This window comes from Procambarus clarkii, chromosome 49 (genome assembly GCF_040958095.1).
Source record: "Procambarus clarkii isolate CNS0578487 chromosome 49, FALCON_Pclarkii_2.0, whole genome shotgun sequence".
In the NCBI taxonomy this organism is placed as follows: domain Eukaryota; kingdom Metazoa; phylum Arthropoda; class Malacostraca; order Decapoda; family Cambaridae; genus Procambarus; species Procambarus clarkii.
Window position 1 is genome coordinate 13,131,937 of NC_091198.1, and position 17,733 is coordinate 13,149,669.

General features: G+C 47.1%; 1 protein-coding gene across 1 annotated transcript in view; it reads left to right on the plus strand.

The window, feature by feature from the left end:
• The window catches only part of LOC123763235 (collagen alpha-1(IX) chain), a 155,766-nt gene that overhangs the window by 82,780 nt on the left and 55,253 nt on the right, over positions 1-17,733 (plus strand). The window contains 6 exon segments of the mRNA XM_069302992.1: positions 6,494-6,565; positions 13,989-14,084; positions 14,749-14,856; positions 15,093-15,200; positions 15,654-15,873; positions 16,005-16,111. Of these exon segments, the coding sequence (XP_069159093.1) occupies positions 6,494-6,565; positions 13,989-14,084; positions 14,749-14,856; positions 15,093-15,200; positions 15,654-15,873; positions 16,005-16,111 (711 nt within the window).

A 17,733-nucleotide genomic window follows, 5' to 3' on the forward strand; every position in this document is an offset into this window, starting at 1 on the left:
GGGAGATGAAATACTTCAAGAGTCAGAGAGAGAGAAAGACCTGGGGGTTGATATCACGCCAGACCTGTCCCCTGAAGCTCATATCAAGAGGATAACATCAGCAGCATATGCCAGGTTGGCTAACATAAGAACGGCCTTTAGAAACTTGTGTAAGTAATCTTTCAGAACATTATATACCACATATGTCAGACCAATCCTGGAGTATGCGGCTCCAGCATGGAGCCCATATCTAGTCAAGCATAACACCAAACTGGAAAAGGTTCAAAGGTTTGCCACCAGACTAGTACCCGAGCTGAGAGGTATGAGCTACGAGGAGAGACTACGGGAATTGAACCTCACTTCGTTGGAAGACGGAAGAGTTAGGGGGGACATGATCACTACATTCAAGATTCTCAAGGGAATCGACAGGGTTGATAAAGACAGGCTATTTAACACCAGGGGCACACGCACTAGGGGACACAGGTGGAAACTGAGTGCCCAAATGAGCCACAGAGATATTAGAAAGACCTTTTTTAGTGTCAGAGTGGTTGACAAATGGAATGCATTAGGAAGCAATGTGGTGGAGGCTGACTCCATACACAGTTTCAAGTGTAGATATGATAGAGCCCAATAGGCTCAGGAACCTGTACACCTGTTGATTGACGGTTGAGAGGCGGGACCAAAGAGCCAGAGCTCAACCTCCGCAAGCACAACTAGGTGAGTACACACACACATACATACATACATACATACATACATACATACATACATACATACATACATACATACATACATACATACATACATACATACACACACACACACACACACACACACACACACACACACACACACACACACACACACACACACACACACACACACACACACACACACACACACACTGTGCCTAACAATACTAGCACTAATGATCGCTAAAGACTTCCTAAAAAGACACTGCGAAGCCTCCCTGCAAGTTAGCCTTGATCAAACAGAATATTTTACCTTAATTTTTAAGAGAACAGACAAATAAAAAAGCTCTAACTGGTTGTTGCAACAATTATGGTATTAATAACTGATGCTTTTGACCTGACCTGACACTCCGTGCAATGGTAGAAGAATGGTAATGAGTTGAGGTAACCAGGAGCAGGTGAAGGGAGTGAGCAGTGGTGGCCAGCTGAGCCAGCTGTCCTTCTCCTAAGGGTCCTTACCTCACTCTGGGTCACACTTTACTTACTCACCTTCACACTAATAATCATTTTATTTTTGCAAGACCCTTCCCCTCACACTGCATGGTCGAGGTAGAGACTAACAGGAGTTTCCCTCCTTTCCCTTCAAGAGGAGGCCGAAGAAGAAGAAGAACGATGTAAGTAAGAGCGTGAGCTGCTTATAGGGCCGGTCCCTCACCTCTAGTTTGTCTTCTCTGGAGCTCTCTTGTCTTGTTTACTGCTCTCACCTCGCCTCCTCCCTGTGTGCTCGCTCCTACTTCTCCAGTATTGTGCTCCTCCAACACCAACTCTCTCCTTCCTTTATCTTACCGTCCCCTCTCCTTCCCACCTTCCACCCCCTACACTTCCCGTTACACTTTCTCATCCCTTCTTCCATCCCTTACAACCCACCTTCTCTTCCGCTAGCCCCTCCCTATCCATATCCCCTAACCCACCAGTTCCGTTCTCCTCCCACCCCCCAGCCACCCTCTTCCCATCCTTTTCCTTCTCTTCCATGACCCCTTCTCCTCTACGCTGATAACCTTACCTTCACTTCTTCTTGTAGCCAATGACTGACCATCTTAGGATGCATTAAAGGTTCCCTCTAGCATGTTATAGAGGTCCTGCACACTTGACACCACCCATGGAGACAGCACCCTTGACACCACCCATGGGGCAGCACCCTTGACACCACCCATGGGGCAGCACCCTTGACACCACCCATGGGGGCAGCACACTTGACACCACCCATTGGGGCAACACCCTTGACACCACCCATGGGGCAGCACCCTTGACACCACCCATGGGGCAGCACCCTTGACACCACCCACGGGGCAGCACCCTTGACACCACCCATGTGGCAGTACCCTTGACACCACCCATGGGGCAACACCCTTGACACCACCCATGGGGCAGTACCCTTGACACCACCCATGGGGCAGCACCCTTGACACCACCCATGGGGCAGTACCCTTGACACCACCCATAGGGCAGCACCCTTGACACCATCCATGGGGGCAACACCCTTGACACCACCCATGGGGGCCGCACCCTTAACACCACCCATGGGGGCAACACCCTTGACACTACCCATGGGGCAGCACCCTTGACACCACCCATGGGGGCCGCACCCTTGACACCACCCTATGGGGGCAACACCCTTGACACCACCCATGGGGCAGCACCCTTGACACCACCCATGGCGGCAGCACCCTTGACACCACCCATGGGGCAGCACCCTTGACACCACCCATGGGGCAGCACCCTTGACACCACCCATGGAGGCAGCACCCTTGACACCCCACATGGGGCAGCACCCTTGACACCACCCATGGGGCAGCACCCTTGATACCACACATGGGGCAGCCCCTTTGACACCACCAATGGGAGCAGCACCCTTGACACCATCCATGGGGGCAGTACCCTTGACACCACCCATAGGTCAGCACCCTTGACACCACTCATGGGGCAGCACCCTTGACACCACCCATAGGGGCAGCACCCTTGACAACACCCGTGGGGGCAGCACCCTTGACACCACCCATGGGAGCAACACCCTTGACACCACCCATGGGGCAGAACCCTTGACACCACCCATGGAGGCAGCACCCTTGACACCACCCATGGGGCAGCACCCTTGACTCCACCCATGGGGGCAGTACCCTTGACACCACCCATGGGGCAGCACCCTTGACACCACCCATGGGGGCAACACCCTTGACACCACCCATGGGGCAGCACCCTTGACACCACCCATGGGGCAGCACCCTTGACACCACCCATGGAGACAGCACCCTTGACACCACCCATGGGGCAGCACCCTTGACACCACCCATGGGGCAGCACCCTTGACACCACCCATGGGGCAGCACCCTTGACACCACCCATGGGGCAGCACCCTTGACACCACCCATGGGGCAGCACCCTTGACACCACCCATGGGGGCAGTACCCTTGACACCACCCATGGGGCAACACCCTTGACACCACCCATGGGGGCAACACCCTTGACACCACCCATGGGGGAGCACCCTTGACACCACCCATGTGGCAGCACCCTTGACACCACCCATGGAGACAGCACCCTTGACACCACCCATGGGGCAGCACCCTTGACACCACCCATGGGGCAGCACCCTTGACACCACCCATGGGGCAGCACCCTTGACACCACCCATGGGGCAGCACCCTTGACACCACCCATGGGGCAGCACCCTTGACACCACCCATGGGGGCAGCACCCTTGACACCAGCCATGGGGCAGCACCCTTGACACCACCCATGGGGCAACACCCTTGACACCACCCATGGGGGAGCACCCTTGACACCACCCATGTGGCAGCACCCTTGACACCACCCATGGAGACAGCACCCTTGACACCACCCATGGGGCAGCACCCTTGACACCACCCATGGGGCAGCACCCTTGACACCACCCATGGGGCAGCACCCTTGACACCACCCATGGGGCAGCACCCTTGACACCACCCATGGGGGCAGCACCCTTGACACCACCCATGGGGCAGTACCCTTGACACCACCCATGGGGCAGCACCCTTGACACCACCCATGGGGCAGCACCCTTGACACCACCCATGGGGCAGCACCCTTGACACCACCCATGGGGCAACACCCTTGACACCACCCATGGGGGCAACACCCTTGACACCACCCATGGGGGAGCACCCTTGACACCACCCATGTGGCAGCACCCTTGACACCACCCATGGAGACAGCACCCTTGACACCACTCATGGGGCAGCACCCTTGACACCACCCATGGGGCAGCACCCTTGACACCACCCATGGGGCAGCACCCTTGACACCACCCATGGGGCAGCACCCTTGACACCACCCATGGGGCAGCACCCTTGACACCACCCATGGGGCAGCACCCTTGACACCACCCATGGGGCAGCACCCTTGACACCACCCATGGGGCAGCACCCTTGACACCACCCATGGGGCAGCACCCTTGACACCACCCATGGGGCAGCACCCTTGACACCACCCATGGGGCAGCACCCTTGACACCACCCATGGGGCAGCACCCTTGACACCACCCATGGGGCAGCACCCTTGACACCACCCATGGGGCAGCACCCTTGACACCACCCATGGGGCAGCACCCTTGACACCACCCATGGGGCAGCACCCTTGACACCACCCATGGGGCAGCACCCTTAACACCACCCATGGGGCAGCACCCTTGACACCACCCATGGGGCAGCACCCTTAACACCACCCATGGGGCAGCACCCTTGACACCACCCATGGAGACAGCACCCTTGACACCACCCATGGGGCAGCACCCTTGACACCACCCATGGAGACAGCACCCTTGACACCACCCATGGGGCAGCACCCTTGACACCACCCATAAGGCAGCACCCTTGACACCACCCATGGGGGCAGCACCCTTGACACCACCCATGGGGCAGCACCCTTGACACCACCCATGGGGCAGCACCCTTGACACCACCCATGGGGCAGCACCCTTGACACCACCCATGGAGACAGCACCCTTGACACCACCCATGGGGCAGCACCCTTGACACCACCCATGGGGCAGCACCCTTGACACCACCCATGTGGGCAGCACCCTTGACACCACCCATGGGGCAGCACCCTTGACACCACTCATGGGGCAGCACCCTTGACACCACACATGGGGCAGCACCCTTGACACCACCCATGGGGCAGCACCCTTGACACCACCCATGGGGCAGCACCCTTGACACCACTCATGGGGCAGCACCCTTGACACCACACATGGGGCAGCACCCTTGACACCACACATGGGGCAGCACCCTTGACACCACCCATGGGGCAGCACCCTTGACACCAAACTGCTGTTGAATTAAGCTTGGAGATCGTGGACGGCCTCCAGACAGTAAGTGAGCATTGTTGATGTTACGACAGTCCCCAACAGTACTATACACAGTCCCCAACAGTGGTATACACAGTTCCCAACAGTACTATACACAGTCCCCAACAGTACTATACACAGTCCCCAACAGTACTATACACAGTCCCCAACAGTGGTATACACAGTTCCCAACAGTACTATACACAGTCCCCAACAGTACTATACACAGTCCCCAACAGTACTATACACAGTCCCCAACAGTGGTATACACAGTTCCCAACAGTGGTATACACAGTCCCCAACAGTACTATACACAGTCCCCAACAGTGGTATACACAGTCCCCAACAGTACTATACACAGTCCCCAACAGTACTATACACAGTCCCCAACAGTGGTATACACAGTTCCCAACAGTGGTATACACAGTTCCCAACAGTGGTATACACAGTCCCCAACAGTGGTATACACAGTTCCCAACAGTGGTATACACAGTCCCCAACAGTGGTATACACAGTCCCCAACAGTGGTATACACAGTCCCCAACAGTGGTATACACAGTTCCCAACAGTGGTATACACAGTTCCCAACAGTGGTATACACAGTCCCCAACAGTGGTATACACAGTCCCCAACAGTGGTATACACAGTCCCCAACAGTGGTATACACAGTCCCCAACAGTGGTATACACAGTCCCCAACAGTGGTATACACAGTCCCCAACAGTGGTATACACAGTCCCCAACAGTGGTATACACAGTCCCCAACAGTGGTATACACAGTCCCCAACAGTGGTATACACAGTCCCCAACAGTGGTATACACAGTCCCCAACAGTGGTATACACAGTCCCCAACAGTGGTATACACAGTCCCCAACAGTGGTATACACAGTCCCCAACAGTGGTATACACAGTCCCCAACAGTGGTATACACAGTCCCCAACAGTGGTATACACAGTCCCCAACAGTGGTATACACAGTCCCCAACAGTGGTATACACAGTCCCCAACAGTGGTATACACAGTCCCCAACAGTGGTATACACAGTCCCCAACAGTGGTATACACAGTCCCCAACAGTGTTATACACAGTCCACAACAGTGTAAGAGAACACCTGAGTTAGCCCGGATTGTTCACCCGGGTTCATAAGTATTTAGTGTACTTGTAAAGTATCTATATATTTATTGTTACTAATTATATGTGTCGATTTAAATATTCAGCCATTATATAACCCATTGCTGGAGGACAAACCATTCTACATGCCTCAATGCCCCGTAATTTATTCGTTTGTTTTCGATACATGTACTGTACATATATTTTATCTTCACTTTTCAGTGTCAACTGTTTCAAGTGCTTCATATTTGTCATGTTTTGGTTGTTAATATGTTAGTGGATACCAGATGTTAGTGTGAGGATTAAGGCAGACATTGACCACCTCCACAGATTGACCTGCAGTGGATGGTGATGAGCTGCGACCCTTCCAGCCCTGAACGGGAGACCTGCTCAGAGCTTCCTGTACGTACTACACATCTTATCTTACAAACTTTCTTCATTTACAATCCGTCCTTAATCATTTGCCCAAGAATTCTTCAGTTCAGCAATGTTCAACAAGGTTTAGAGATTACACATAATTCTACAGGTACCTAGTGAGCCAGCCAGAGGCTTAGGGCCCGTACAGGAATATCCCTGAAATAAAAAGAGGTGTACATACACTTATGTATGTACAATACATCTACAACTACTGCTACATGTACATCTACGTACAATTCTTCACAGACCATTAACTTCCTAGAGTATGTTCCAAGCACAATGCCAAAATTGTGCTGTAATTGAACTATAAATACTCTCAAGTGCTAATGGAACCCAAATAACTTCAAATTAAAATTCATTTTTTTCAAGTTTCTGTTCAAAAGAATGTGTGAACAAAGAGCCCAAAAGTAATATACAATTGTAGGGACTGGAGTAACACCTACTACTGAAGCCACTCGTACACAAAGCGATCCCCGCAAAACTTAAATTAATTTGGGAAAAAATATATTTAAAGGTGTGAAGGGGAAACTCTTAATACTAACCAAGAAGCTAAAAATATTTAGAATACTCAAGACAAATATCATATGAATAACATGTTCAAAGTCGATACTAAGAATGACAGGCAGAGACTATAACATTATGGAGTCAGTAGCTCTAGCAACAGTACAGTTCAGTATGTTGTTGTTGTTCAAGACTCGCTACTTGGAACAAAAAGTTCCAAGTAGCATGGGCTATGGTGAGCCCCTATTGAACTTTCACAGTTCAGTAGTTTATTTACAACAATAACTGTACGCAAATACAAAGGTGTAATTTAGAAAAGCAGCTGGAACATAACAGAGTAATAAAGTATAATTTAAGGTTAATGAGACCAACACTTAAAAATAAACAAGGATAAAGAAGGACATGAGTAAATACATTATAAATTAATTGCAAAAAAAAAAAAAAAGATGACAATAAAGAAAGGGCATTTATAAGTATATACAATGCAAGAAAATATTAACATAATAATAACTTAAAATTAGGGAAAAATGTGAGAGAAATTAGTTACATGATATTGAGTAAATAATATTAATTACATGAGATTAAGTAAATATTTATTAATCTCTCTTTTAAACTGGTTGGGAGACACACAGTTTGTGACAACATTTGGGAGGTCATTCCACAATTTGGGACCCTTGATTTATGATGCATTAATGCTTTGGTTGAATCTCACTCTAGCAATGTGAAAAGAGATATTTGCTTCTTATGTGGCGACCGTGAGTTCTATTACAGCCTTTTAGGAAGCGCTTAAGGTCAAGAGTGGCATTGCAATTCAGAGTTGTATCGATATAGAGAACACTTGAGAGTCTGTTCAGAGACTTTATATTTAACATGTTCAAGGATTTCATTAATGGAGCAGAATGGTGCCTGGGACTGGAATTTGTTATTGTTCTAATTGCTGATTTTTGTTGAGTAATTATGGGTCTAGGGGTAATATTAAGGGTGGTGGATCACCAGACACAGATACCATAGGCGAGATATGGAAATTGAGTGAATAATACCGAGTAACTAGGTCAGGGCGAGGAACATAGTACTGTATCTGATTTTGGAGAGAATTCCTACTGTTTTAGAAACCTTTTTGGTAATACAGAACTTTGTATTTGGCAATGGAAATTGAGTTTGTTGTCAATGTGAACACCAAGGAACTTCCCTTCTAATTCGCTCATCAATTGAGTATTGTTAATTGTTAGATTAATCTGATTGTTGGACTCGTTTCCAAACAATATGTAACATGTACATTAAAAACGGTTCACTGTAAACAATGTTAAATGGTACAGCTTAACTGGTACAGCTTAACTGAACCTGAGTCTACGTACAAAATGATAATATATAACAGTAGTAATTTGCTTTACAGATAATACCAGTGTAAGTCTTGAGTGTGTGTGAGAATTATTAACACATCATACACCCTTGTGTCATACAACTTAATGCATCATACACCTTAAGCATCGTACACATTAAAGCATCATATTTCTTAAAGCTTTGTACACCTTAAGGCATCATCGCATACCTTAAGGGGGCCCCTTCAACTTGGAGACATGTGCTGGGCTGCAGCCCTTGGCTGAGGATGGCTGATTGTTTATGTCTTAAACTATATTACTCGAGTTACTTTTGTGCAGTCAACATTGACTAGGGTGCACTAAGTCAACATTGACTAGGGTGCACTAAGTCAACATTGACTAGGGTGCACAAAGTCAACATTGACTAGGGTGCACTAAGTCAACATTGACTAGGGTGCACTAAGTCAACATTGACTAGGGTGCACATAGTCAACATTGACTAGGGTGCATTAAGTCAACATTGACTAGGGTGCACATAGTCAACATTGACTAGGGTGCACTAAGTCAACATTGACTAGGGTGCACTAAGTCAACATTGACTAGGGTGCACATAGTCAACATTGACTAGGGTGCATTAAGTCAACATTGACTAGGGTGCACTAAGTCAACATTGACTAGGGTGCACTAAGTCAACATTGACTAGGGTGCACATAGTCAACATTGACTAGGGTGCACATAGTCAACATTGACTAGGGTGCATCAAGTCAACATTGACTAGGGTGCACATAGTCAACATTGACTAGGGTGCATCAAGTCAACATTGACTAGGGTGCACTAAGTCAACATTGACTAGGGTGCACCAAGTCAACATTGACTAGGGTGCACTAAGTCAACATTGACTAGGGTGCACATGGTCAACATTGACTAGGGTGCACATAGTCAACATTGACTAGGGTGCACATGGTCAACATTGACTAGGGTGCACATGGTCAACATTGACTAGGGTGCACTAAGTCAACATTGACTAGGGTGCACATAGTCAACATTGACTAGGGTGCACGTAGTCAACATTGACTAGGGTGCACATAGTCAACATTGACTAGGGTGCACATAGTCAACATTGACTAAGGTGCACATAGTCAACATTGACTAGGGTGCATCAAGTCAACATTGACTAGGGTGCACATGGTCAACATTGACTAGGGTGCACATAGTCAACATTGACTAGGGTGCACCAAGTCAACATTGACTAGGGTGCACATAATCAACATTGACTAGGGTGCACTAAGTCAACATTGACTAGGGTGCACATAGTCAACATTGACTAGGGTGCATCAAGTCAACATTGACTAGGGTGCATCAAGTCAACATTGACTAGGGTGCACATGGTCAACATTGACTAGGGTGCACTAAGTCAACATTGACTAGGGTGCACTAAGTCAACATTGACTAGGGTGCACATAGTCAACATTGACTAGGGTGCACCAAGTCAACATTGACTAGGGTGCACTAAGTCAACATTGACTAGGGTGCATCAAGTCAACATTGACTAGGGTGCATCAAGTCAACATTGACTAGGGTGCACATAGTCAACATTGACTAGGATGCACATAGTCAACATTGACTAGGGTGCACATAGTCAACATTGACTAGGGTGCATCAAGTCAACATTGACTAGGGTGCACCAAGTCAACATTGACTAGGGTGCACTAAGTCAACATTGACTAGGGTGCACATAGTCAACATTGACTAGGGTGCACTAAGTCAACATTGACTAGGGTGCACTAAGTCAACATTGACTAGGGTGCACATAGTCAACATTGACTAGAGTGCACCAAGTCAACATTGACTAGGGTGCACTAAGTCAACATTGACTAGGGTGCACTAAGTCAACATTGACTAGGGTGCACGTAGTCAACATTGACTAGGATGCACCAAGTCAACATTGACTAGGGTGCACATAGTCAACATTGACTAGGGTGCACATAGTCAACATTGACTAGGGTGCACCAAGTCAACATTGACTAGGGTGCACATAGTCAACATTGACTAGGGTGCACATAGTCAACATTGACTAGGGTGCACATAATCAACATTGACTAGGGTGCACCAAGTCAACATTGACTAGGGTGCACCAAGTCAACATTGACTAGGGTGCACCAAGTCAACATTGACTAGGGTGCACATAGTCAACATTGACTAGGGTGCACATAGTCAACATTGACTAGGGTGCACATAGTCAACATTGACTAGGGTGCACATAGTCAACATTGACTAGGGTGCATCAAGTCAACATTGACTAGGGTGCACATAGTCAACATTGACTAGGGTGCACATAGTCAACATTGACTAGGGTGCACCAAGTCAACATTGACTAGGGTGCACATAGTCAACATTGACTAGGGTGCACCAAGTCAACATTGACTAGGGTGCACATAGTCAACATTGACTAGGGTGCATCAAGTCAACATTGACTAGGGTGCACATAGTCAACATTGACTAGGGTGCACATAGTCAACATTGACTAGGGTGCACATAGTCAACATTGACTAGGGTGCACATAGTCAACATTGACTAGGGTGCACGTAGTCAACATTGACTAGGGTGCACATAGTCAACATTGACTAGGGTGCACATAGTCCCAACATTGACTAAGGTGCACATAGTCAACATTGACTAGGGTGCATCAAGTCAACATTGACTAGGGTGCACATGGTCAACATTGACTAGGGTGCACATAGTCAACATTGACTAGGGTGCACCAAGTCAACATTGACTAGGGTGCACATAATCAACATTGACTAGGGTGCACTAAGTCAACATTGACTAGGGTGCACATAGTCAACATTGACTAGGGTGCATCAAGTCAACATTGACTAGGGTGCATCAAGTCAACATTGACTAGGGTGCACATGGTCAACATTGACTAGGGTGCACTAAGTCAACATTGACTAGGGTGCACTAAGTCAACATTGACTAGGGTGCACATAGTCAACATTGACTAGGGTGCACCAAGTCAACATTGACTAGGGTGCACTAAGTCAACATTGACTAGGGTGCATCAAGTCAACATTGACTAGGGTGCATCAAGTCAACATTGACTAGGGTGCACATAGTCAACATTGACTAGGATGCACATAGTCAACATTGACTAGGGTGCACATAGTCAACATTGACTAGTGTGCATCAAGTCAACATTGACTAGGGTGCACCAAGTCAACATTGACTAGGGTGCACTAAGTCAACATTGACTAGGGTGCACATAGTCAACATTGACTAGGGTGCACTAAGTCAACATTGACTAGGGTGCACTAAGTCAACATTGACTAGGGTGCACATAGTCAACATTGACTAGAGTGCACCAAGTCAACATTGACTAGGGTGCACTAAGTCAACATTGACTAGGGTGCACTAAGTCAACATTGACTAGGGTGCACGTAGTCAACATTGACTAGGATGCACCAAGTCAACATTGACTAGGGTGCACATAGTCAACATTGACTAGGGTGCACATAGTCAACATTGACTAGGGTGCACCAAGTCAACATTGACTAGGGTGCACATAGTCAACATTGACTAGGGTGCACATAGTCAACATTGACTAGGGTGCACATAATCAACATTGACTAGGGTGCACCAAGTCAACATTGACTAGGGTGCACCAAGTCAACATTGACTAGGGTGCACCAAGTCAACATTGACTAGGGTGCACCAAGTCAACATTGACTAGGGTGCACATAGTCAACATTGACTAGGGTGCACATAGTCAACATTGACTAGGGTGCACATAGTCAACATTGACTAGGGTGCACATAGTCAACATTGACTAGGGTGCATCAAGTCAACATTGACTAGGGTGCACATAGTCAACATTGACTAGGGTGCACATAGTCAACATTGACTAGGGTGCACCAAGTCAACATTGACTAGGGTGCACATAGTCAACATTGACTAGGGTGCACCAAGTCAACATTGACTAGGGTGCACATAGTCAACATTGACTAGGGTGCATCAAGTCAACATTGACTAGGGTGCACATAGTCAACATTGACTAGGGTGCACATAGTCAACATTGACTAGGGTGCACATAGTCAACATTGACTAGGGTGCACATAGTCAACATTGACTAGGGTGCACATAGTCAACATTGACTAGGGTGCATCAAGTCAACATTGACTAGGGTGCACATAGTCAACATTGACTAGGGTGCACCAAGTCAACATTGACTAGGGTGCACATAGTGAACATTGACTAGGGTGCATCAAGTCAACATTGACTAGGGTGCACATAGTCAACATTGACTAGGGTGCATCAAGTCAACATTGACTAGGGTGCACCAAGTCAACATTGACTAGGGTGCACATAGTCAACATTGATTAGGGTGCACATAGTCAACATTGACTAGGGTGCACCAAGTCAACATTGACTAGGGTGCACATAGTCAACATTGACTAGGGTGCACATAGTCAACATTGACTAGGGTGCATCAAGTCAACATTGACTAGGGTGCACATAGTCAACATTGACTAGGGTGCACATAGTCAACATTGACTAGGGTGCACCAAGTCAACATTGACTAGGGTGCACCAAGTCAACATTGACTAGGGTGCACATAGTCAACATTGACTAGGGTGCACGTAGTCAACATTGACTAGGGTGCACCAAGTCAACATTGACTAGGGTGCACCAAGTCAACATTGACTAGGGTGCACCAAGTCAACATTGACTAGGGTGCACCAAGTCAACATTGACTAGGGTGCACATAGTCAACATTGACTAGGGTGCACATAGTCAACATTGACTAGGGTGCACCAAGTCAACATTGACTAGGGTGCATCAAGTCAACATTGACTAGGGTGCACATGGTCAACATTAACTAGGGTGCACATAGTCAACATTGTCTAGGGTGCACCAAGTCAACATTGACTAGGGTGCATCAAGTCAACATTGACTAGGGTGCATCAAGTCAACATTGACTAGGGTGCACATAGTCAACATTGACTAGGGTGCACCAAGTCAACATTGACTAGGGTGCACATAGTCAACATTGACTAGGGTGCACATAGTCAACATTGACTAGGGTGCACATAGTCAACATTGACTAGGGTGCATCAAGTCAACATTGACTAGGGTGCACATAGTCAACATTGACTAGGGTGCATCAAGTCAACATTGACTAGGGTACACATAGTCAACATTGACTAGAGTGCACTAAGTCAACATTGACTAGGGTGCACATAGTCAACATTGACTAGGGTGCATCAAGTCAACATTGACTAGAGTGCACCAAGTCAACATTGATTAGAGTACACCAAGTCAACATTGACTAGGGTGGGTTTGCAATGTATTAGCAGGTATAATGTCATATATTATTTAGTATCACATTACAAATGCTGGAAGTTACTTGAGCGAACCCTCTGACACTACTCAAGTGTATGTTCAGTTAATGAATATTGTCCCATCTGCACCAAGTTAAGGATTGGTTCATACCAACATTTTCATACATGACATTTTTATAAATGCCTCGTATAGCTCTCAATGATGCTTGTAAATTTGAGTAAGTAATGTGTTGTTATGTGTTGGTACAGCTGCGACAGGTGCAGCCGACGGTCACTGACCAGGTGGGACCTGAGCAGTGTGAGGTGGTGTGCCCCATGGGTCCTCCTGGCTTCAACGGCACTGATGTAAGCACACTGGCCACTAGTCTTCACTCTGTACTCATTCACATACTGTATTGCCTTACTTCTACTGAAGAAAGCTGTTTACAAATATTTTGATATAATAAATATTATTTGAACATATTTGTTTTCAAAGGATTGCTATGATATATTTTAATATAGTAGTTACTTTCATTCCAGAAATTCATATATGGCTTGTATGTTTTATTTAGTCTTAGCCATACAGTTGTGTTTTAACATAAGTTTGCCCATACAACGATGGTAGGGTGAGGATGGGGTGGCGGGGCCGCGCGGCCCACGAGGCCTCCCAGGCCAACAAGGTCCTCCCGGCCCACCTGGAGAGAATGGCGAACCCGGCAGCATAGGCTTCCCTGTAGGTTGGCCAGACCGGCTGCCTCTCACGTACCATAGTGACCCGTGGCTCGCCACACTTCTCTTCTTATTTAACCCAGATTTAGTTAATCTGGAGTTGGGCAGGACAGCTGACAGAAGAGTGACAGTCATGTCAGCTGAGCGTGTTGATGCCTGGGCAACCTCCATGAGCTACAGGCACCAAACAGCAGTGCCCTCAGCTCCCTTGTGTGCCTATAATTAAGCTGTTCTGTGCCTGGCTTTCATTATCCTGTGGTATGAGAGTAACAGTGTGGTTGTGTGAATGTTTCATTATCAGGGTCGGAGGGGTCGGCGTGGCGAGCCTGGCCCGGCAGGACCCATTGGGGACCCTGGCATACCCGGCTTCCGTGGCGCCAAGGGTGAGCCTGGAGTGCCTGGACCTCCAGTACGTGTCCATATACCAACCGCTCATCTATTTTTTGAGCAACACTTCAATATATTGCACGAACATTTTTTTTAACTAACGCTTCGAAAACTGCTTGTCGTTATCATGTACTTCCTTGTTCAATATTAGATAATTAAGAATTGCACTTGTGGATATAAAGTTTAATATATTGGTATATACTGTATACAGAAATTCTTGTGGTATTCGTGAAGGTAAAGTTGGTATATCTCCACCAGGGAAGTGCTGGCCTACCAGGGGCACCAGGTCGACAGGGAGAAATCGGAAGTCGGGGTCTTATTGGACCCCAGGGACCCCAAGGACCCCGAGGTCTTTTAGGCCCTGTGGTAAGCACAACTCTGTATCTCATTGTAGGTGTTCTACTGGTGTGTGCTTGGAGCGGCTACTCTTATAAAATAGCTAATGTTTGACAATCGAAAAGAATGTTATATATCTTTTTCAGTTTATAACGGCGAGGGCACTAGAACATGTCTCTTACACCAGGGTGGAGGTCAACATGTCTTACATGTTACATAGAACGAACGGGTGAAGATCAACATGTCTTACAACAGGGGTTTATTATTATTATTACTATTATTATTAAAATTATTATTATTATTATAACAATAATAATAATACTGATATGTATCCCTAGTGATGAGTAATGCTCTGTAATAAAACACTTTAAGTCTTGATGATTATACTTTATAATTATATACATGTACAGTACTGTATTATCAGTCTTTATGAATGTGTCTGTTAGTACATTGCCAAGTGCTAAAACATTTATGTTCCCACAGGGCCCTATTGGTCCTAAGGGAGACAATGGTGACCGCGGGCTGCCTGGTCAACCTGGACCCGCGGGGCCCCAAGGGGTACCTGGTGCCAAAGGAGTACCTGGTGATGCAGTGTTGGTCAATGGTCCTGCCGGTGAACAAGGTCCCCAAGGACCTCCAGGACTACTAGGACCACCTGGTTTCGACGGTACTCCAGGCCAACCAGGAGCCAAAGGAGAACAAGGTTTAGTACTCATACTATACTTATTTTAACTTCTTGTTATCCTCTATGTTACAGTTATATTCTTGTCAATGCAAACAGTATATAAACACCTCAGAGCGGGAATTGTTTTCTGTAAGAGTATTGGGTTGCAGGAGACCGAGGCGAGCGAGGATTGAATGGTCGACGTGGTATTCCGGGACCCAAGGGAGACACCGGTTCTGTTGGACCAGTTGGCCCTCGAGGTGAACCCGGACCTTCGGTATGTATACGCACAGGTGTACCTTATTTTAATTGGGTTTGTCTTATTAGTATAGACATGCAGCAAAAATATAGAGTATTTTGTTACTTATATTAAAGGAGCAGTATGCTCGTATGTGTTTAGCCATTGTTTATTGTCATTCATGCCTTGACGGTTTTGGCCTCCACCACCTTCTCACCTAGCTTGTTCCAACTGTCTACCACTCTGTTTGCAAAAGAAGACTTAATATTTTTTAGCACCTTTGTTACCTTAGCTTGAATCTGTGTCCTCTTGTTCGTGAAGTTGCTGGTTTCAGGAATTCCTCTTTGTCAATTTGGTCGATTCCTGCTAGTATTTTGTTAGTGGTGATCATATCACCTCTTTTTCTTCTATCTTCTAGTTTTTGCATGTTTAACGCCTCTAGTCTCTCCTCGTAACTCTTGTTTTTCAGTTCCAGAAGCCCTTTTGTAGCATGCCAGTGCACTTTTTCCAGCTTATTTATGTTCTTCGTGAGATTTGTTGACCATACAACTGCTGCATATTTCAATTTTGGTCTCACAAAAGTCATGGACAGTTTCTTTAGTATTTCACCATCCATGTATAGTAATTAAAAGCAAGTCACAAGTTGGAAGGTGATGCATACGCTCCTCTGACAATGTTCTTTATGTGTTCTCTGGCGACAGCTTACTATCCAAAACCACCTCCTAGGTCTCGTTCTTTGTAAGAGTTCTGTAAATCCTTTCCACATAATTTGTAAGTTTTGTGTGGTCTATTTTTTCCTATATTTCTTACTATATAGTAGTAAGTTACAGCCCTACTGGGACGCAATCGAGTTCTTCTCTGATGGTAGTAGAGTTTGGGAATCCGGCCCCAAGTTAGTAGAGGCTTTCAAGGGGTGTGTTCCATAATGCAAGTCAAAGCTATCAAGGAAGGTATATTGAAGACAAGTATTCTAATTTATAAATATATATTCCCACCACCGTAATTTAAAGTCATAAAACGGAATTATTACTACACAATGTACAATGAGGTCTCCCTCTCCGAAGACGCTCAACACTCGGCGATGCTTCTTCTAGGTAGCCCTGGTCTCTGCTTCCGTGGCTCACGATGAATCCACGATAACTACGACGAATCTACCCTGGCCACAGGCCAGCCAAATCACAGTCCCACTGGGTGTCCCGTCGTAATGGCCTTCAACCACAATCCAGCCTGTAGCTGGCAGGTACCGGTCAGCCTCGCTGTCAGGCCACTCCACAATTAATACTAGGGTTGCGAGCCCTAGGCAGGAGCCTCGTGTGACCCGCTGATCACTCTCCTCATTAAGCACCACAGTGGCTAGTCTCTTACACTCTCAACAGAGTTCGTCCGGGGGTGGCTCACAGCTTCTTCAAAGCAGACTCGTGAAGAGACCTTGGCTGCCTTGGGTAGACTGATCCATCGTCCAACACAGCAGTCCCAAGTCGACTCTGCAATCAGACATGTCATTAATACTGGGACGCTTCACTCACAAGCTTAGACAGAAACGTCCACCTCTTCACTCCATAGATGGCGTTCACTGCCTAAGCACCACCTCACCTGAGGTCAGTAGCGGCTATGTCGTGAGCTGACTAGGACAGGAATCCAACACTTATTGCTGGCCTATC